This window comes from Mus caroli, chromosome X (assembly GCF_900094665.2).
Source record: "Mus caroli chromosome X, CAROLI_EIJ_v1.1, whole genome shotgun sequence".
Lineage (NCBI taxonomy): Eukaryota > Metazoa > Chordata > Mammalia > Rodentia > Muridae > Mus > Mus caroli.
Genome location: NC_034589.1, coordinates 30,142,358 through 30,165,232, shown reverse-complemented (window position 1 = coordinate 30,165,232; position 22,875 = coordinate 30,142,358). Strand labels below are relative to the sequence as shown.

The following is a 22,875-nucleotide window of genomic DNA, read 5'->3' as shown; positions in this document are numbered from 1 at the left end:
AAACCTAAACAAAGGAATATGAGACAAAACATCTACAAAAACATTTTGTGTTGGCCATCTACTACTGGGCATGGAGCCTATCGTGAAGTTAATATACTCAGGGAGACTTCATTGGAAAAAAACCAAATTTTTCCTTTGCAAGTAGGTATCAATTATAGACAGCTTTTTGGTTAAAGATGGAGCCTGTGTTTACATCCCCTCTCTCAGCAATTCCATCTGGCTTGAACCTGTGCAGGCCCTGTGCATGTTGCCACAGACTCTGTGAGTTGATATCTGCCTTAGCCTCATTGTGTCTAGAAGATGTTGTTTCCTTGGAGTCATCCATCCCCTCTGGCTCTTACAGTCTTTCCACCTCCTCTCCCACATAACCTGGGAGAACAAGTTTGATGAAGGCATCTCATTTTAAGACTGAATGCTCCAAAGTCTCACTTCTACACATTGTCCAGTTGTGGGTCTCTGTGTTAGTTCTCATCTACTGTAAAAAGAAGCGTCTCTGATGAAGGTTGAACAGGGCACTGATCTATGAATATAGTGGAATGTTGTTAGGAGTCATTTTATGCAATGTTCTTTGAACAGAACTGTAATATTTGGTTTTCCCCTAGGCCCATGCCCTATCCAGTCTCAGGTGTAGCACTGTCAGGCATGGCTTCCATTTCATGGAGTGAACCTTAACTCCAACTAGATGGCAGTTGGTTACTTCCACAATGGTTGTGCCACTATTATGCTGGCATCTCACTCAGTCTGGTGACCATTACAGGGTTTGTAGCTGGGTGGGTGATTGTCTTTATCCTTTGGTAGTGTACAAAGTATATTCCAGTACCATGAACACTAGTCAGCAGGGGTGAAGGCTCTAAGTAGGCCTGCTCAGCTTCTCAGTGTTGGATGAGAATGTGTAAGTGTTGGCTCTAGCAATAGGGACTGGGCCCTGTTTTTGTCCTTCTGATAATCTAGTGTAGTCAGGTACTGTTAGTTACATTTTACACATGAGATCACTGAGGCGTGGAGAGGCAAATTGCTTGTTCAAGGTCAGACAACTTGTAATGAAGCTGAGATTTGGCTTTAGCTCTCTAACTGCAACTTATTTCAGTATACAAAAGTCTAATTTACATCTAGTCATTTGGTAGCGTAGCCATTATAAAAACTGAATGTCAGCTATAATCAGAATAAGAGTAGTTTTTCCATTTTTGTAGCAATGAGCTCACTGCTCATGAATAATAGGCTGCTCCTGAAATGCCTTCATGCCCAGCATGCCACAGTATAGGGCAGCATTGAGCCATGTGGTGGGCAGTCTGGTGGGTGGGCTGCATTAAGTAAGCAGTTTTTGGCTTATGTTTATTGTGTACCAATGAGGACTTAGACAAAAAATGACAAGGAGATTTAGATTTGCTTGTGGTTATGCTTGGCAAAGATTCTGATCTCTTGATACCCCCCACCAAGCCTTCAAAGAAGATAACTGCAAGACCTAGTCTTGGACCAACATCCTAAGCTATGAGCCTTTGGGGGACTTGGAAAGTTCAAAAGAGACAGGACTTCCCATGCTCTCTTTTCAGAACCCGGGGCCTAAGTACCATTCATGCTGCCCAATGGGGTTTATGAGCAAGAATGACTCCATTCTATGCAGGAATGTGAGCTTTAGTATGCTCTGTCTCCACAAACCACACCCATGACACTTTCCCCCATCATAGAGGGATTTCAGGCAGGTTGAACTTTGGGCTTGCACTGGGCCTTTCTCTTGCTATCTGAAATTGGGCATTCACCCCTGCTTTCTTTACCCAGAAACAAATCCTCCAACTCAAACATTAGTAACTTGGGTGAGGTGGGATTGGGGGTACAGAGTGGTGAGACAGGATCTCGTGAAGCTTAAAGCTACCCTCAAACCCAATATATAATTGGAGATGACATTGAGTTGATCCTCCTGCCTCCACCTCTCCAGTGCTGGGATTATAAGTGGAGCAGAGGATGGAACTAAGCGAGCATCCTACCAACTGAGCTCTTTGCCCAGCCCAGTCTACCATTTCTGCATAAGTTTCATGTCAAATTGGTATCACTGGTTCTTCTGTGCTTAATTGAGTTCTGGACCTGTTCTTAAACTTGTGACCTTCTGGAAAAGTTATTGTTAAGATTAATTAATTACACTAAGCCATAGCCAGTGGCCAACACATAGTAAGTACTCATTATTTATTATTATATTGTTGTTTGGCCAAAGGTGGAGAGTACAGGGCCTATTTGCTGAGCTTTCCCTCTAGGCGCTAATGGGAGCCCTAGGTTATGCAGTTTTCAGTTGCTAGTCAACAACAGTTAATCCCGCTTTGTCCCTCTTTCTCCTAGGTGAACATCATTCCCATTATTGCCAAGTCAGATGCCATTTCTAAGAGTGAGCTGGCAAAGTTCAAGATCAAAATCACCAGCGAACTTGTGAGCAATGGAGTCCAGATCTATCAGTTCCCCACAGACGATGAGTCGGTGAGCGAGATCAATGGAACCATGAATGTGAGTGGGAACACAGGGTTCACCTTTCTAGTCTTGTGTTCTTATGTTCTTGTCTTTGACAAGAAGCAGCGAAGTACCTTCGTCATCCATCTTAATGTGGTAACTCTTGATTATCTGAGTCTCAGGTATTGATGACAGAGGATCCAGAGCCTAAAAAGCTCCTCTTTCTACTGATGGCTGCTGCAAAGCCTCAGCAATGCAGATTAGTAACCAGGGAAAGGGCAAAGGCTGCCTCTAGACTGAGTGGCAAGCTGGGAACGCAGACCTCTCTTTCTGCTCTCCTTCTCTTCCTCCTTTGTGGCTCATATGTGTGTTCATATGTGTGTGCAGGTATATGTACATGTGTGTGGAGACATGAGGCTGATATTGGGGGTCTTCCTCAATCACTCTCCACTGTATTTATTGTGGTAGGGTCTCTTGCTGAAACCAGAGCTCAACAAAACCTCATAGTCTCTGCTGGCCTATGGGCCCTGGGGCTCCCCTGCCCCTGCCTTGTAAGTACTAGGATTGCAGGTAGGTGCTGTACTTGGCCAACCCTGAACTCAGGTTCTCAAGATTACCAGACAAATGCTTTATCCACTGTGCTACCCCTCCAACCCTCTAACCACCTTTTCAACAGCCCTCATATCTAAGCCAGAGTAGACTGCAGGAAAGACATACCTTGTTTGTTGCTGATTCCCAACAGTGCTGGTCCAGCAAAAGACATAAAGGCTGAAAAAGTTGGTTGGCCTCAGAGGATGGGCTGTTGTCCAAGAATTAATCCCTGTTGTCAAGGAGCAAGTACTCTGAAAAACTGAGCTGTCTCTCCAGCCCCAGTGATGTTGTTTTTAAGCATCAAGATTATGCTTTACCTTATTAAGTATGAATGAATTTATAAGACGAGTCCTCTTCCCTCCCCACCCCCAGAGGAATGAGTAATAAAGGAGGCAGAGAGTCAAATACTCCCCATGCTTCTTTACAGTGTGTTGCTTGCTGTCGCTGTGGAGGCTTCAATGTTGTGATTTCCAGGAGACAGCTAATAGCATTCAGCAAGCCTCTGCTTCGGGAACAGATTTCTTTCTCTCTATTGAGAGGCATCAGTTTTTCCTAATGACATAATGTCAGGGGACAGCCAAACTCAGGAAAGTCTTGTAATAAAAGCCATTTTTAGCAAACTTTTCCTGCTGCTGGTGCCCTCTAAGTTATCATTACAACATCAGCTGCCACCTCCTATGAATTGGCCAATGAATTAGCATAGCCGGGCAGCAAGTCACTGTCTAGCCTCATGTCCTGCCCATCAACACAGCCCACCCGAGACAGGTTTATTAGTAGAAGCCCTTCATCTGCCTTGACAAGTCTGAATTAACTGACTCAAGTCTGCATGCCTTGTGGTAGGTGGAGTTGTGTTCCCCGTGACCAGCAATGGGTATGGATAAAAATGACAAAACACAAAACAGTGCTGTCTTCTCCAGGAGTCAGCGCTTCTGAATGGAAATGAGGGACTGTGAGGGCAAGAAAACCAGAAAAGATGCACACAGCCTGCAGAGAAATGGGAAGTGCTTTCTGGGTGTGGCTTGCACTGATGTCTGGAAGCGTCTACACACCTCAGGACCTTAGTCCCTGTAGATAGCTTCTGAACTCATTTTCTCTGAGTCATCAAGCAGTGTTCATACTTGTGGTTTGATTTGCTAGGAACAAATAGGCCTGATAAGTTCTCAGCAATATGAAGATGTCCCGTTATTGCCACTACATTATGGGTTAAGAGTGACAATCACCCTTGCTCTGTTCTCCTCTCAAATCTGGCTTCCTGCTCAGCCCAGGGCTGCTCCAGCCTCAGAGTTGGAAACTTGCCAGTGCTATGAAGCAATAGTTCTCAAGCATGCTGCTGTGGCAGAGGAGAGCTTGTGAGTCCCACGATGCTCATAACAGTCCATAGCTCATCACTGCTTCACTTTGAAGAACTCAATTAAAAGCTAGATGTTGCAGTGCATGCCTGTGATCCCAGTACTGAGGCAGGAGGATTACATGTTTGAGTCTGGACTAGGCTACATTTAACAAGACCTGGCCTCCAAAAGAAAAGAAAAGGAAGCTAAATCCCATGGGTTCAGAGTCACCCCCCTAAGTAGTATTGCTCAGTATTCCACCATGCTCTCTTAAATGGGAAGGGAGGAGAAGTGCCTTACAGCTAAGATGCCTGGACTTGGGGATATCTGTGGAAGGGGCCTGTATGAGAAGCCTTTGTGTTCTGTATGCTGACTGGGAGACAGGAGGGAGGAGTCACTGCTATAATAAACCCAGGAGTACTTTGCCCACCTGCCACCATTCCAACTGTATCAAAGTCTCTAGAGAAACCATACAGTGGCACCACCAGGGATGGGGAGCAGTGCCTGGGTGCTATGAGGACCGAGTGCCAGCCTTTCCAATCTAGCTATAGTTCCAGATCCCTAGTCCTGCCTGCTGCACAGCCAGTCATCATGGGAAATCGAAGAGGCAGAAGTGTTTTTGTTTGTTTGTTTGTTTGTTTGTTTTTTACATAGTTCAGGAAGACTTTTGTTATAGTTCAGCTGCTTTTGGGGGAGCATACCTGGCATTGCCCTTGGCTTCTGGATGGCTCTAGAAAAACTTATTTCAGATTGTGGGACAGGAGATGGAGAAGTTGGGGGAGATGGAGTGAGTCTGCTCTGTGCTATTTCCAACTCATGCTGGGATGACTCTCACAGCCATAGAGGTTAAATCTCAAAAATGTCACATTGTTTACATTAATTCATTAATTTGGGACATGGTTTCACTATGTAGCCAAGGCTGTTCTTAAACTTGTGACCTTCTTGCCTCAGTTTCCTATTGCTTGCATTATAGAACAGAGTCACCATGCCCAGCTTACTATTTAGATGCAATGCTACTGGTCGGGCAGAATAAACACACCTATAGTCTCAGCATTCGGGAGGTAGAGGCAGGAGGATCAGAAGTTTAAGGTTATCTTCCACAATACAGAGAGCTGGAGGATAGCCTGAACTACATGAGACCCTGTTTCAATAAATAAATAAATAAAGTAATGCTATTCTTAGAATAGCGCAAACTGTAGCTAGGGGATAAAGAACAGGTCCAGAACTCAATTAAGCCCAGTTAATTGGCCAGTTGTTAGGCACTGGGTTTGATTTTAACAGTAAGGGCATGTGGTTGGCAAACTGGATCACAGGGAGGCTAGAGGCTCAAGCCTGTCCTCTCCCTTAATTCAGCAATGATACCCACATTGTTCCCATGTACTTCTGTTGGGATGACCAATGGTATTTGATGCAATTAAGTGACAGTCTTGTTTAGCCACTAGGCTGAAATGGGGGTCAAGTAGAATCAGCCTTATAGGAAACTCTGTCAACCCTGGGAAGAAACCAAAGCCAGTCAGTATACATCACCAGAAAAGATTTCGGTGGAATTTTGTAGCCTAAAAGGAAAAAAAAAAAAAACCAACCAAACAAACTAGAAAACCACCCTTCCAGTCTTCAGAGCATAATACATGTGGTTGTTCAAGGATAGAGTAAGTCATGTAGGAATGGATCGTCAAACAACTTTCAAGTGGACCAAGGGGAGTTCAAGGTAGACGTGAGCCTGGAAAAGTAATGCTTTCATTTGAAAGTGTTGCCCATGTGATAGTAATAGGAGATGGAGTCTTGCAGGGCCTGATGATGCAGCCCTAGAATCTCAGCTACCCTGCAGGCTGAGGCAAGAGGATCACAAGTTGAAGATGTGCTTAGACTACAGAGTTGAGTTCCCAGCCTGGGCAACTTAGTGAGACCCTATCTCAAAACAAAAACTAAAAAAAAAGGAAGGCTGGGGATCTAAAACTCAGTGGTATAACATGTGCCTGACATGTGTAAAGCCCTGTGTTCAATGTCTAGGATTGATGATTTTTAAAAAGAAGGGGACTAGAGAAATGGTTCGGAGGCTAAGAGCACAGAGAATCTTAGTTCTGTTTCCAATACCCACGTAGGGTGACTCACAACCTCCTGTTACTCCAGCTCTAGGGGATTTAACCCTTTCTCCTGGCCTCTGTGTATACCTGCCCTCGCATGCACACACCCATATACATATATATGCAATTAAAATAACTCTCATTTGAAAAGAAGAGAGATTGGGGTGGGGTGAGGAGCCAAGTGGTGGCGTCACAGCATGCTTTAATCCCAGCACTCAGGCTCTCTGTGAGTTCAAGACCAGTTTATTCTACAAAGTGAGTTCCAGGACAGCTGGATCTGTTACACAGAGGAACCATGTCTCAAAACAAATAAACAAACAACAACAACAAAACAAAAAAAGGAGTCAGAGTCAGGGATAGGGAGATTAGGCCTTTATGGTTAGGTAAGCCATAAGGGCTGCTCCCTCACTAATAGGATTAAGGGTCTTTATAAAAGAGGCTTCATGAAGACTTTAACTAACCTGATCATCCACTTTCTGCAGTGGGAAGATGCAGCAAGAAAACTCTCATCAGACACTCAAATGTGCTACTACTTTGAGCTTAGATGCTCAGTCTCTGGAGCTATGGAAAGAAGTCCACTTATGTTCTTTATAAATTACTTAGCCTCAGGTATCTTTTTTGTGGTTGTACAAAATGGACTAAGTAGTGACTCTGGAACCAGACTCCCAAGACAAGCCCAAGGCTGTGTGTTGTAATAGCACTCTGCACCTGGAAGATCTCCTATCTGCTGTCCCCCATCAGACACTTAGGTAGCATTACACAAGGTCCCTGGAAGATCTCCTATCTTGGTATCCCTCATCAGACACTGAGGGAGCATTACACAAGGTCCCTTTATCAATCTTCTCATTATGTGTGGGCAGGAGTCTTGTCTTGCAATGATTAAGAGTCTCCTCCCTGAAGCCACATACATGAAACACCGCTTCTCAGCTTCCTGCAGGAACATAAAATAGGGAGGGTGGAGGAGAAAGTCTGGCCTGTATTTTGAGAGGTATCATGGATAGGACCTGGTAGTGTGATTGAAAGTAAAACTTCCTTTGTGGACACTTTGCCCCTTCTTAGAATTGGGAACAAAACATCCATGGAAGGAGTTACAGGGACAAAGTTTGGAGCTGAGATGAAAGGATGGATCTTCTAGAGACTGCCATACCTGGGGATCCATCCCATAATCAGCCTCTAAACGCTGACACCATTGCATACACCAGCAAGATTTTGCTGAAAGGACCCAGATATAGCTGTCTCTTGTGAGACTATGCCGGGGCCTAGCAAACACAGAAGTGGATGCTCACAGTCAGCTATAGGATGGATCACAGGGCCCCCAATGGAGGAGCTAGAGAAAGTACCCAAGGAGCTAAAGGGATCCACAACCCTATAGGTGGAACAACATGATGAACTAACCAGTACCCCCCGAGCTCATGTCTCTAGCTGCATATGTATCAAAAGATGGCCTAGTCGGCCATCAGTGAAAAAAGAGGCCCATTGGTAGTGCATACTTTATATGCCTCAGTACAGGGGAACGACAGGACCAAGAAGTGGGAGTGGGGGGGGGTTGGGGGACTTTTGGGACAGCATTTGAAATGTAAATGAAGAAAATACCTAATTAAAAAATAAATTAAAAAGAAAGTAAAACTCCTCTCCATCTTGCCTGATTCCATGCTGGTTGTCATAGCCATGTGTCTTTCAAGAACAGCTGACTTGCAGTGACTCCTGGCCTGCTGTGCTTAATTGATTTCTAGCAGATGCTGTTTATTTAGCCAGGACACAGAATATAGACCACCCTAGGTGGCTTGTGAAGGCTGGCAGCCAAAGTGTGGTGCCCCCCCCCACTTCCTGCAAAGACCTAGCCTAGGAGTTCAATACATGCATGACTTCTTTAAGCAGTCTGTCCTGGCTCCCTCCAATAGCATATAAGGAAATGATGTTTGCCTGTACTTTCCAGAAACATCTTTGATGCCAGTTGCAGAGAAGCATGCTGTGGGAGGTTCTAGGAGTCCTCAGAATTCAGTCTGGTGTGGGCTGTGCATTCGGGAATAGTCACAGAGCTAGAGGAATCAAATGACAGGAGTTTGCGGAAGAGAGGCCTCGAGTGACCCTATCATTCTGACAGTGTCCCTTGATGATAAAATAACAGGCCTAAGGGAAGACTGGCATTTCCTGTGCCTTTATTTTCTTTCTTTCTTCTTGAGCCTAGAGAAGTGCCTCCCACTTCACACCCGGTCCCTCCTCCATCACTTTAGAGCTGAGAGCCCAGGGTGCAAGCAGATGATGCTACAGCATGGTTTTCCTTCTCACCTCCTCCCTCAGTCTAGCCCTCTGCAGTCACTGCCCCTCATCTCTCCTGCAAACCCCAAGCTCATGCCCCTTTCGTCCTGCTTCCTACTCCATTCAAGGAGTGTTATGAAGTATCTACTATTTGCCCTTGGTCACATAGTATCTAACAGGATTTCGAGTATATAATTTAGGCTTCCTCAACAAGAGTACAAGCTTCCAAAGTGCAAGGGAATGTATCTTCTACTTCTTTGTGTCCCTTATAGTGCACCATCAGAGCTTGCCGGTAAAGATGTGGTGACTTGCCCTCCAGGCTCATGGGGTCAGTGAGCTCTTGCCTCGACAAGAATAACAACAGTCCATCTTAGTGGTTTTCGGCTGTGCTCTCATACTCTAGGAAGGAAGAGAGTAGCAATGCCAGTAGCTGTACGCAACCCTTTCTGATGCTTATCTACCTCCAGCCGGCAGCAACTGTGACTGTGGCTATAGCAACCTGCTCCTGCTCCTGCTCCTGCTCCTGCTCCTGCTCCTGCTCCTGCTCCTGCTCCTGCTCCTGCTCCTGCTCCTGCTCTGTTCCCTATGTGTTAGACCATGCCATTGTTATCTGTTATCTTAAATTCCAGAGCAGGGAGGAGAGAAGGAGGCCTCATATCCCTACATAGCTGTGGAGCTCTTGAGCTTACTGAATGCCTCCCAGTGCTGAAGCAATGAGTGATGTTGTAGAGGGAGCACCCAAAGGCCTGGAGATGAGCAGCAGTTGCATCATGGGGTGCTTGATGCCTTTCTTCTGGAGTTCTGAGTGCTTGTTTGCCTCTGTTCCAGGCCCACCTGCCGTTTGCTGTTGTTGGCAGCACAGAAGAAGTGAAGATAGGCAACAAGATGATGCGGGCTCGGCAGTATCCTTGGGGGACTGTGCAGGGTGAGTCTCCTGCGGATGGGCTGCTGTGTTTTTGATGCCCCCTGCCATGATATGACAAGTTCCTAGCTTGTCCCCTGCCTCTGCTACTCAGTTTAGGTCTCAAACAGCCATAGGGGGTCACGAGCAGCAAGCGCTGGCCCTGTGCCTGGATTCTAGGATGTGAGCAGACTCCCTTTGTCTCTAATGAAGAAAATACTCCCTTGTAACTACCTCCAAACACAACAAAAGACAAATGGTCTTGGCACAGCATAGAAAGGACTATACAAGTGAGTGTGTCCCTAAGAGACGCACAAGAATGTTCACAACAGAGAATAATAATGATAAATTATTACAAACAATGAGGTGTCCATAAAAATAGATTGGATAATTTGTGAAACAGTCATATCATGGGATCTTAGACAGAGGTGAAAATGAATGAATGATAGCTATGTCTGCGTGACTGGATCTCAGAAACACAATGCTGAGCTAAATAAAATCACACAAGCCTGCGTATGATATGAATTCCAGAAGCAAGCTAAAATAACATGATAATATGGTTTTGTGAATTCATACACAAGTAATGAATGATAAAACAGTTTTAAAACACACACACACACACACCAAGAGCTGGAACAATGGCTCAGAGGTAAAAAGCACCTGTTTTTCTTGCAAAGGACCTGAACTCCTACAGCATGGTTTTCCTTCTCACCTCCTCCCTCAGTCTAGCCCTCTGCAGTCACTGCCCCTCATCTCTCCTGCAAACCCCAAGCTCATGCCCCTTTCGTCCTGCTTCCTACTCCATTCAAGGAGTGTTATGAAGTATCTACTATTTGCCCTTGGTCACATAGTATCTAACAGGATTTCGAGTATATAATTTAGGCTTCCTCAACAAGAGTACAAGCTTCCAAAGTGCAAGGGAATGTATCTTCTACTTCTTGTGACCGCGTCACAAGGGTCACTTCTGCTTTTATCTCCAGCTCCATTGAATCAGAACTTTCTTCTGACTTCTGCAGGCATCTCATGTAAACACACACACACACACCGCAAAAAATATAAATTAAAATAATTCTCTAAAAACAGGACTAGCGTGATGGCTTGTGGGGGAGGGCTAAAGGCATTTTCCTGATTCAAGCCTGCTGGCCTGAGTTTGATCCCCAGAGGCCACACAGTGGAAGGAAAGAGCTGACATCTGAAGGTTGTCCTCCAACCTTCACACGAGTTCACACATACACACCCACACCCTGTCACACTTAAAATAAATTAAAATTTAAAAATATACAAATGAATGATAAATCCACAGGCAGGATAGCGTTAACGTTTCATTGGCAGAGGAGGCAGGGAATAGAGAGAGGGACATGATATCAAAAAGAGGCCAGCAGGGCCTTCCAAGGTACTGGTAACAGTACTTTCAGTTGTGGAGATACTTAAAAAATTTTTTAAATTTAAAACTGCTTTAAATTGCACATATCTATTTCATGGACTTATATACATTTTTATATATCCATACATATATGATTATTTCATAATTTTAAAGAATCAGATATATATTTGCAACCATTCATCACAGGTTTTTTTGGTAGTGTGCTTCAGACATGCTATGCTATGCTATGCTATGCTATGCTATGCTATGCCATGCCATGCCATGCTATGCTATGCTATGCTATGCTATGCAGTTTAGTAGATCATACAAGCTCTAGGACACTGCAGTGGGCAGAAGTTTAAGGACCTGAGTCTATAGCTGTAAACTGTGCCATAGCTGGCAGTTTCTCTGTAAATTCATCCCAACCCTTGGACAAATAATAGAGAGTGGGCACCCAAGAAGAGTAGCATACATCTGTAAGTCCAGCACTGGGAGGGATGGAGAGGGGCAACTGGGAGGAGAGAGTCATTCCTCTTCCTTTTGTGGTGCTGAGGATGGAACTGACTGAGAGCCTCATGCATGCTAGATGAGCGCTCTATCTTTGAGCTCCATCTCCTGTTTGGATGTCCCATAGGTAAGAGAAGATGGTCAGAGCTGCACTAAATTTTGTGCTTCCCTGTTATTTGGAGCTGGGGGTGTTACAGTAGGAATCTTGGCAAGTGGCTTCTAGACCAAGAGTCACCCTCTTTGGAGTCTGAGGCCTGACAGACAGGAACTTGAGGTGGGAGGAGACAAACCAGCAGACAAAGTTCCAGTGACTTCCATGCCCAACTTAGACTGCCCTGCTCTTATCCCAAACTGGTTTTTTTGGGGGGTGGTAGTGGTTTCAGGGGTTGTTTTGTTTTGTTTTTTACTCCTGAGTTGACTATTCTTTTTGAGTGAAGAAGCAATTGAATACTGCTTGGGAACCTTAAAGAAAACTTAGAATTATTCCTTCTTTCACCACTCCCTCACTTTTTAAACAGTGTTTCATGTAGCCCAAGGTGGTCTTGTATTCACTGTGTAGTTGAGGCTAGCCTTGAATTCCTGACACTCCTGAGCCAACCTCCTAAGTGTTGAAATTACAGGTATACACACACTGTTATGCCTGGTTCTGGAATCATTCCTACTGACCAGGGATAGCAGTCCACAGTTGGAGAAGCAGCTACATATAGCTTGGTCCTGAGAAGTTACTTTACTGATGCAGCTTTTTATACTAGTTTATGTTCTATAGCAACAGTTCTCAACCCATGGGTCACAACCCTTTGTGGGATCAAATGGCTCTTTCACAGAGGTCACATATCAGATATCCTGCATATCCAATATTTACATTATAATTCATAACAGTAGCAAAATTACAGTTATGAAGTATCAAATAATTTTATGGTTGGTGGTCACCACAACATGAGGAACTGTGTTAAAAGGTAGCAGCATTAGGAAGGTTAGGGACCAGTATTCTAAGGCAACAGGTAGGGTTCATGTCATGTAAGGGGCCTTAAGCAGAAAGAGTACATGGACCACCCTGGAGTTTGGACAAATACTTCTGATGACCATATCTGACCATCTATGATGATACAACTATTCTCAACCCTGTCATTCCAGAGCCCCTCCTTTCTGTCCCTACTGTCCTCTTCCAGACCCTGAGAGACAGAATCTTGGCTAACTTATCTGTTTATCATCTCAAAAACTACTCTCCTCCTGTACATGGCCAAACACTACCACCCAACACAGTGGAGAAGACCTGGAAACATCCTGACAGAGCTCTACTTACAACATTGCTCTAGCCAGAAACCCACTTTGCTATCTATGACTTAGTCCACATCCCTCACCTTCTTGCTCACCATCCAAAATGAATACCTTTGCCCTCAAAGCAAAGAAATGGTATACACTTTCTCCTGCTTAGGATTGCCGTGCTCATGCCATTATCCACCCTTGGCAAAAACACCTCTTTGGAAGCTTCTATTTCCCATATGGGCCACCCAGGAGGTCTGCCCCTCCTTGTCCCCACCACCTATTGCTACCCTGGTTCTTTTTCCTTGCTCTTTGGAGACTCTGCCTATGGTCTTTCCCCTACACTATCTGCTTCTGAAGCCTGACTCTGCAACCTGCCCTCCATATAACCTTGCCTAGCCTTCTGGAGGCCTGGTGGGGATTGTGTTCTATTATCTGCTTTATAAATTCTGTTCTTCCTTCCAGAGTCATCCAAGAGGTTGTGTCTATGGGGATGCCTACAGTCTCCTGGGAGCTTGTAGGTCCCCCTCTTCTGGGCTTTTATGGCACTGCAATCTTACCTTCATGTTTGTAACTTTGGCTTTGTGTTGTATTGTTCTGTTTACACGTGCTTTCCCACTAAACTGTGGCTTCCTAAAAGCATAGGCCCAAGACTTCATTTCTTAATTCTCAGGGTTACACATAATACTGGGAACTGAGATTCCAGGAATACTTACTGGGGTGCCTGGTTAGACAGATGTGCGTCTATCTGCGAAGCAGTGCAAAGAAGATATTCCTGTGGAAGTCTGCTTGGTGGCATTAACGCATGTTCTTAGATAGTTCCACAGTAGTAAAGTTTTTACTATTGCCCTTTCATAATGTTTCTTTCCCAATGTTCACAAGAAATAGAATTAGGTAGTTTAATTTATAGGCGCCGTATAAACAGGCTGCAAAGCACTGTCACCTTAGACATTTTACTTCTCACTTCATCCATTTCTTCCTCTGCCGGCCTTCCTTTCCATATCCATCCAATGCCCCAATACCCGCTATGCAGTTGAAAACGAGGCTCACTGCGACTTTGTGAAGCTGCGGGAGATGCTGATTCGGGTCAACATGGAGGATCTGCGGGAGCAGACCCACGCCCGGCACTATGAATTGTACCGCCGCTGTAAGCTGGAGGAGATGGGCTTCAAGGACACCGACCCTGACAGCAAACCATTCAGGTACCTCTTATGCCAGCTCAGGTCAGCCTGCTCTAGCTCAGGAAGCCTTGCCCTGAATAATCAGCAGGGGAAGCGAGGCGTGGAGGTTCACTAGAGAGCCAAAAGTAACTCCTAGATCATTGGTGCTGCTTGAGTGTTCCCTCTCTATGTCTGCACAGCTGCCAGAACAGCTGGCACCCTGCTTAGAAACACAGACAAAGGAGGGGGCCTGGAGGAACTACTCTGCTGATTGATCACTCACTACTTCAGCCCCTCCGTCCCATGTATAGCTGCTGTAGTGAGCTCTGCTTACACGGACTCGGTACTGGGGCTTTGTTCTACTGGGTGGCAGTTAGGAACTGCCCTCTGTTCCCACTTTCTTCATCTGGCTCTCGTATTGCTTAAGACAGCTTCCCAATATGTTCTTCCCCAACTTCCCCGTTCTCAAAACCAGATAGGAAAAAGTCAGGCAGAGTGGAGCAACACTGGAATCTCAGCTCTGGGGAGGCCTAAGCAGAAAGATGGCCATGAGTTTGGGGACAGCCTGGGGTACTTAGCAAGTTCTGTACCATAGCTACATAGCAAGAGCATTCCTTTAAAAAGAAGAAGAAGAAGAAGAAGAAAGGGGAGAGCTGGGTATGTGATTTGGTAGTTGAGTGTTTGCCTAGCATGCACAAGCTGAGTTCATCCCTAACACCAAATAAATAGATAGGAAAATACAAAAAAAAAAAAAAAAAGACCAAGAAGTAGTTACTTGGCTTGTATTGGTGATTTGCATGATGCTCTCTCTTCCCCACTGCCTTAGCATTTCAGTGTGAGTTTTGTTTTGACCACTAACGATGAATAATCACTGGTGTTTTCCTCAAATCAGAATCTAAAGTGCTTTTCATTATGCAGGTGGGAGCCATAGACCAACGAAAGCATCTGCTCTGTATATACAGTATGCGTCATTATCCCTGCATTTTGAATTACCATGTGTTGCCCTTTACTGTGGCTCTATCTCCTTTCAGGAAATGTCAGACATCCGAGAGCAAGCCATGGGGGGGGGGATATCTGTGGGAGGAAAATGCTTTCAAATGGCCCCTGGGATCCCACAGAATTTGTTTATAGCTGAAGGGACCCAGGACACCATACAAGCAGTCCTTTGGGGGATGGCTGCTTTGGGAATGGCAGCTTGCCAGCTCTCTGTGGACAGGCAGGTCAGGGCCCCAGAGCTCCTGAAGTGGAAGGAGCTAGTTTGTCTTTGATGGAATCTCCTCTGTTTCTCTCCTTCACCTCCGCAGCTTCCATCTGCATCCGGAAGGAGGTGTGCCTCTACCTGGCCACTTAGTCCTGGCCTTTCCTCTACTCCCTGCTTAATACCTGTTCCTTGTCTCTTCACCCTCTTCCACCAACCCCTTCCTGTCCATCTTGTTTGTAAATGCTCCCCACTAAGAGAGTACTTTTTTTAGGCCAGTTCCTCACCTGTCAAGAGGTTTATCTCTGACAGGAAGGAAACAGTTCTGTAGCTCCTGATTATCTTCCTCCTCTCACTTCCTCAGCCCACTACAATCTGCCTTCTGCCTGCCTCCAGCTCTCTACAAAATTCTCTCCAAGGCCTGCACTTGTGGATTGGTGGCCTTGTGACTTGATTTTTAGCTTTGATTTTAATGTGAAACATTAATTTGGCTTGAGACACCCTGTGCCTTTAGCTCTTGCAGTATTGCCCTGGCCAGCCTTGTCTCCCTTTCTGTCTTGTTCCTCCTTGCTCTTGCTTTCAAGCTCATTTTCTTCAGCTTCTTCCTCTAAACGTTGGTGCTCCCTTGAGATTCCTTCCACAAGCCTCTGCTCTTTCACACTCCCATCTCTTTGTTCTGGTTCTTTTATTCTCACAGCCCTAATCACCACCAAGCTATCTGATGAATCCAAAGCTAGAATTTTACCTCTGAGCTGTGAACCTATTGATGCAACTGCACCCTGGACATTTCACTCAGGTATCTATGGATACCTGATCTGAAGCTCTAGCAATCTGCCATCTACTCCTTCTTCTTCCTCCTCCTCCTTTTCCAGCATTTCCTGTTGCTATTCCTGTTCTGCCATCTATCTAGTGGCCCAAGGCAGAAACTTGAATCAGATTCTTTTGTGGGTATATTAAGAGTTTATTGTAGATCGTAAGCACTAAGATTCAAAGAAAGATGCTTGCAAAGAAAGTAAGACACACTTAAGAAAGTAGGTAAGTCTGAGCAGGAAGAGCTGCCAAGAATCAGCCTTGATTTCCCCCACCCAAGTCCTGAGAATTCTTCAGCCCTACTGTTGCTCCCGATTGCTCCATTTGCTGCCAGCCTTTAACATGAAGAGCCTTCCATTTTATACTTGAATTGCTGGAAATTTCCCTTCCTAAAATTGCCAAGTGGACTTTCTCGTGTTCTGACTGATGGATAAATACATGTCCACTTTTTAAATGTGGAACCCAAAACCTGTCTTCTTTTTCCAGACTCAGGAACCTCCCCTCTCACTCCTCCATGGGTCACATGATGTCCCCAGGTCTGTTCAAGTATGACCACATCCCCAGGAACACCAATCTTCACTTGTGTCTTTCTTCTGTCTTTGGAGCACTGACCTTCACCACACTGACTCCTAGTATTTAAAAAATAAGTGCAGGTCGGGAAGTTGTCTTAACCTGGGCCTCCCCCATTACACCCTAAGTTCCTTTAGGACAGGCATGGTGGCTCTGGGCTCTAGATGGTGAGCAGCCAACATCATGTCTATTCACACTGGTCACTTAGGTGTTAGGTAAAATCTCAGCAAGTGTTCAGTGAAGTGGGAAATCAATGTGGTCCGTCTCAGAGCCAGGGCCTGGCAGGGCAGGGCAGTGGGAGGGAGGGAGGTCTTAAATGAAAAGACAGGAAACCCAGCTTCTGCCTCTAACTAGGTGTGTAATCTTCAGAGACTCACTCTCCTCCGTGAGCCACAGTTTCCTCATCTGTAAGAGAGAGACAGAGACAGAGACAGAAAAAGTTAGCTCCTCTGGCTCCTCCAGTAGCTCTGCAATATTGCTGTCGCATCCCAAGCCAGATGTCCCGCCCTGCCCCACCCCACCCCTTTGTGCTTCTCACTTTATATTTCTCTGTCAGAATTAGGGAAGAGAGGAGCCTATTTTCTTGACCAGGGGTTGCCCCAGAGGCAGTGGAACTGACTTGATCATATCTACAGTTTACAGGAGACATATGAGGCCAAGAGGAATGAGTTCCTTGGGGAGCTCCAGAAGAAAGAAGAGGAGATGAGGCAGATGTTTGTCCAGAGAGTCAAAGAGAAAGAAGCAGAGCTCAAGGAGGCTGAAAAAGAGGTAAACGTAACCATGGAGACCAGGTGGCAAGGGAGGGGAGACTGAGCGTGGCAGGAGGGGCCTCAGCCTTGACAGACAGAACTACTAGAAGGGAGAGGGGCTTGTAAGCTTTGGGCAGGACTTGAGTGCAATTTGGACAGACAGGGAATCTGATGGCATCTGTGTCTTCTTGGACACCTTTGTTTCCTAAGGATGGGACATTTTTCTCATTCTGCCCATTATTTAGAGCCATTGTCATCCAACATGGTAGCCACTAGTTGCAGTTGGGCATTTCTTTCCATTTGAATTAATTAATTTATTTAGATTTTGAAGCAAGGTTTCTATATGTAGCCCAGGCTGGCCTCAAATTTTAGATACTCTTGCTTGAGCCCCATGAGTTTTAGGATTGCAAGCACGTATTACAGTGCCCCAAAATATTTTTTATTAAGTGACAATAATAATTGCACATATTTATGGAGTATGACATGTAACTTTAGTAAGTGTTTATAGTGTAGAATTATTAAATCCAACAAATAAATCAGTCACTTCATATGTTTATCTTTTTAGTTCTGTTGGAAACATTTAAAATCTAAGCCTAGTCTGGTCACCAGGCCTATAATCTCAATATGGAAGAGCAGAGCAGGAACACACGTTCAAGGCCTCACTGGGCAACTTAGTGAGATGCTGTCTCCAAATAAGAAAAGTTGTAAGGGGGCTAAGAATGTAGCCCAGTGGTAGAGCTCTTGTATAGCATACTTGAGGCCCTAGGTTCAAAATCCCCAGTACTGCTGGGAGTTGGGGCATTTAAAAATCTACTCTTAGCCATTTTGAAATGCACCATAATATGTAAAGCTTAGCTCCTCTCATTAGCTCATTTCAAATATTCAGTCCTTGTGCCAGTGGTTCAATACAGCTCGAGCACTGACTATAGCACAGGTACTGAGCCTCTCCAGTATCACACAAAGTTCTCTTGGGCAGTGGAGGCAGTACAGTCACAGAAGGGTTGATCCTTTTCCCATTTCCTGGACATTTGGAGTTCTGTAGAGACAAATAATCATTTTCATAGTTGGCTTGCCCCATCCTACCTTCTCTGATAACTGTAGAAAAAGGTAGTCCCAGACCATCTTAGATAAAATGATGAAATCTAAGATGACGACAGTGGGAGTATTTCTTGTTCGCTTAAATTTCCTACTCTGTCCTCTTGATTATTTATTTGTTTGTTTGTTTGTTTGTTTATTTTGGTTTGGATGTCTATTTGTTTGATGTGGGGCTGGGGTGGAACGAACTCAGGCATTCCGCATACTAGATAAGTGTCCTACCATTGGTTGTCACGCCTAACACCTTCATCTTGGTTTAGAGTGGAAAAAAAGAAATCACTGCAATTCTAGCTGGTTTTGAAACCAAGATCTGATGGTACTTTCTAAGCATTGTGAGCTGGCCAGATGTCTCAGTGGGCAAAAGTGTTGGCCAGTCAAACTTGACAAACTGAACTCAATTCCTGGAATTGACATAAAAGCTGGATGCCAGTGGCACCCATCTGTAATCCTAGCACCGTGATGGTGAACTAGAAGGCCAAGACAATAGAATCACCTGGAAGTTCATAAGCAGCTAGTATAGGGCATGCTGTATGGCCGAGACAAGATTGGCACAAGGTGGGAGGAGAGAACCAACTCCCAAAGTTTTCCTCTGATTTCCATATGCATGCTATGACACATGGACACACCACCATCATCATCACCATCAATTTTCACCTTATTTTATGTGCATGGGTGGTTTTATTTTATTTTTATTTTTTTGCCTGATTGCATGTCTTTGTACCACTTGTGTACCTGGTGCCCAAGGAGGCCATAAGAGGGCATTGCATTGATCCTCCAGAACTGGAGTTCCAGATGATTGTAAACTGCCAAGTGGGTGCTGGAGATCCAAACCAAACCTTCTAGAAAAGCAGAAAGTGCTTTTAACCACTGAGCCACCCCTCTAGCCCATAATAGTAATAAGTTCTTTAAGAAAGAATTAAACATATGCAGTTATTCCTTTAAGCAATGGCCTTGGCTTCCAAGGCTCCTATACCAGTTCACCTCCTGGTACCAGAGTAATTATCCTAAGGTTCAGTTTAAAAATATCAGCCAGTGTTTCCCTTCTGGGCCCTAGTTGCTTCTTTGGTCTTGTGATAAAGACCTACCTGAGAAAAACAACTTAAAGACATCTGCTTTGGCTCACAATTCATTGTAGTAACACAAGCATCATGTAGCTGGTCACTTTGCGGGAGGACAGGGCGGGGCAGAGACTGTTGATACTCAGATCATTTTCTCCTTTTAATTCAGTTCAAGACCCCAGCCCATTGAATAGTGCCACTGACTTTCAAACTGGGTCTTTCCACCTCAGTTAGCCCAATCTAGATACTCCTTTATAGACACATCAGAGGCTAGTTTCCATGGTGATTATAAATCACCCATCAAGTTGACAGTCAAAATTAGTCATCACTACCCTCAAAAGCATAAACAGGGGATATAATTAATCCCCGAATCTGTTAACCTTTGATTTCCTTTGACTCTCCAAGGTTATCACCAAAGCTTGTGGCAAAGGTATTGGTTTTATTTCAGTTTCACTTTAAGAAGATACAAATGTTACCCACTACCTTTAGGAAGAGTGGTATGGGCATCTTAAAGAAAAATGAATAAAAGTTGAATGAAGGAAAGCTCCTTTAAAGCAATTGATGCTCCCCTTAAGTGATTAGGAGAAGCTGGTTTAGACAGCAAACTCATCCATTGCTATACCTTACTAGGCACCAGTCCCAAATGCCCACAGCACCTAGACAACTGACCTGTAGTCTGCACTGCAAATGCTACAGAGTGCAACATTTCCTCCTGAATCCCCAGGAGAAAGAAGAATTATGCTTGGCATATTAATTAAGGTTATTTTCTGCATTCTAGTAGTGTGACTGCCTGTGCTTCAGGCTCTCGGAGCCACTTGTCACAATGGCCTTCCTTGCCTCTGGTTAAGACTGAGGTTTCAGGTCTGTAGAGATGGCTTAGCAGTTAAGAGCACTTGTTGCTCTTGCAGATGACCAGGGTTTAGATCCCAGCTCCATGTATGGTGACTCACAACTTAATACATCCTTAACTCCAGTTCCAGGAGATTTGATGCCTTCTTGTGACCTCTGAGGGTACAAGGCACACAGGTGATACACACACACACACACAGAGAGAGAGAGAGAGAGAGAGAGAGAGAGAGAGAGAGAGAGAGAGAGAGAGAGAGTGAGAAAGGCAAAAANAGAGAGAGAGAGAGAGAGAGAGAGAGAGAGAGAGAGAGAGAGAGAGAGAGAGTGAGAAAGGCAAAAACACATACAAGTAAAATAAATAAATCTTTTTAAAATTGTTTGGAAAGACTGAGGTCTCAATACTCATCTAATTTTATGGACCCTTTCTTGTCTCTGTGTTCAAGGCAAATATTGCTGTGGCCAGCTTTGCTATGGCTCATGTTTTTACCATGATTCATGGGGAGATGCCTCAGTGAACATGAGTGCTTGCCCTGCAAGCATGACAACTTGAGTTCAGATCTCCAACACCCACATAAAGAGCCAGGCATGGTTGCACGTGCCTGTAATCCCAGCCTTGAGGGGCAGATATAGGTGGACCCTAAGATATGCTTATTCAGGAGATCTTTACATATGGACGATCCCATTATATAGTCCTCTAAAGACTGGGTTGACCTTAGACAAATGCCTTCATTTAGGAGACTTTTGGTTTTCTCATAAAATGAACATAATAGCAGAACCCACTTCAACAGTGTTGTAAGCTAAGGCATTGTAAATAACCTGTAATCTCAGCACTGAAATGGCAGAGACTCTGGTCATAGCTGGGCTGGGGACTGCTTGCTGCTGCAGAGGGACTCTCTCTAACCTCCTTGTGGCCCTCTGCCAGCTGCATGAGAAATTTGACCGCCTGAAGAAACTGCACCAGGAAGAGAAGAAGAAGCTGGAGGATAAGAAGAAATGTCTGGATGAGGAAATGAACGCCTTCAAGCAGAGAAAGGCAGCAGCTGAGCTGCTCCAGTCTCAAGGCTCTCAGGCTGGGGGCTCACAGACTCTGAAAAGGGACAAAGAGAAGAAGAAGTAAGTAGCAGGCTGCTAGTGTGTGTGTGTGTGTGTGTGCGTGTGCGTGTGCGTGTGCATGTGAGAGAGAGAGAAAGAGACAGAGACAGATGGAGAGGAGAGAGAGAGAGAGAGAGAGAGAGAGAGAGAGAGAGAGAGAGAGAGATCTTTCTTTTCCTACTCATCCCTACACCCCTCCATCCACTACATAGCACCTAGAGGCCATGGGGATTGGCTGGCAGGTGTGAACTGCAGGCTGGCAGTTACACTCAGATAGCGTCCATTTGTCCCTGTAGCACCCAAGTTGGAGTTGCTAAGAGAAGGTGAGTAGTGGTCCCCAAAGTGTAGCTTTTCTTTTTGTCCCAGCTAGGGAAGCTCTGCCAATGCCTGGCAAATGGTAAGGGAAGGGGGGCTGGGAAGGGGGGCTAGGAAGTCGGAAACAAACCAGGAGAGATGTGGAGGGATAGGAGAGGTAGAAGGAGAGCAACAAAGACGATGGGCAGATCAGCATCACCCCCAGACTCTAGAACAGTGGTTCGCAACCTGAGGGCCGAGACCCCAAGCAATCTTTGCACACGGGTCACAGGTCAGATAGCCTGCATACCCAATATTTACATTATGATTCATAACAGTAGCAAAATTATAGTTCTGAATAAGCAACCAATGTTATGGTTGGGGGTCACCACAATATGAGGAACTGTATTTAAGGGTTGAAGCAGTAAGAAGGTTGAAAAACACTGCTGTAGATGTTCAATATCATGCAGCTTACAGGCCTGCTTGCTCCTCCCAAATCTGACTGGAGGAGCCTACAATCTAACCCTTACTCTGCCTCAGTTATCAAAAGACACAGCCTGTGGAAGGTAAATGCTACCACTGAAAGGCTGTACCTTGTGTCCCATCTCCCATTCCTTTTCTATACCTTTTCATGCTGGCGGCTTAGTTAGGCCCAGCCTGAGGTGCTAAGAACCTAGAGGGGAGTCTTCAGATGCCAGTATCCTCTTTGTAGCCCATTTTCAAACTCAGGGAATGCTCCTGAGAGGGTTTTATTTCTCTAAATGTTTGGTAAGTTCTGTCCTATCCCCCAGACTCTGCTTGCATAAATTACCCACTCCTCATTTCAGAGCCAGAAAAGAGGAAAATGTTTCTGCAAGAAAATATCCAGAGGTTTCCTTGTGTTCCACGGTTGTTTGTGTAGTAGGTTCAAGGGAACTCCAAGACAGAATGTTTAACAATAGCCTTTCTAAAGGATTCTTAAGGTCCCAGGATACCCATGGTCATGACTTTCTATTTTGGGTCACTACTCTGAGCCAGTCACTGGATGCTTCCCAGAAGAAAGAACAGTCTTTTTGCCTCTGTCCTGGGATTCTCACTTAGGAACCACACAATGAATACAAACTACTTACTAATTCAAAACACTGAGTTTTGCCATCGTATTGTCCAGATTGACTACCTAATATGTAATTTGAACATTTTCACCAACTTGGCCCAGAGAATTTTTTTTCCCAGAAGAGAATCTTAAAACTTCATATTGCTGGGTGGTGGTGGCCAACATGGTCTATCTACAAAGT

The 22,875-nt window shown here is 44.9% G+C and overlaps 1 protein-coding gene across 9 annotated transcripts in view; it reads left to right on the top strand.

Moving 5' to 3' along the window:
• The window catches only part of Septin6 (septin 6), a 76,447-nt gene that overhangs the window by 44,484 nt on the left and 9,088 nt on the right, over positions 1 to 22,875 (top strand). For 6 of the 9 annotated variants that reach the window (XM_021152932.2, XM_021152933.2, XM_021152934.2 and 3 more), the window contains exons 5-9: positions 2,329 to 2,490; positions 9,524 to 9,620; positions 13,763 to 13,931; positions 17,103 to 17,235; positions 21,138 to 21,328. In XM_021152932.2, the coding sequence (XP_021008591.1) occupies positions 2,329 to 2,490; positions 9,524 to 9,620; positions 13,763 to 13,931; positions 17,103 to 17,235; positions 21,138 to 21,328 (752 nt within the window). The remainder of the gene's footprint in view (positions 1 to 2,328; positions 2,491 to 9,523; positions 9,621 to 13,762; positions 13,932 to 17,102; positions 17,236 to 21,137; positions 21,329 to 22,875) is intronic. The other 3 variants (XM_029473380.1, XM_029473379.1, XM_029473378.1) reach the window with 1 other exon arrangement.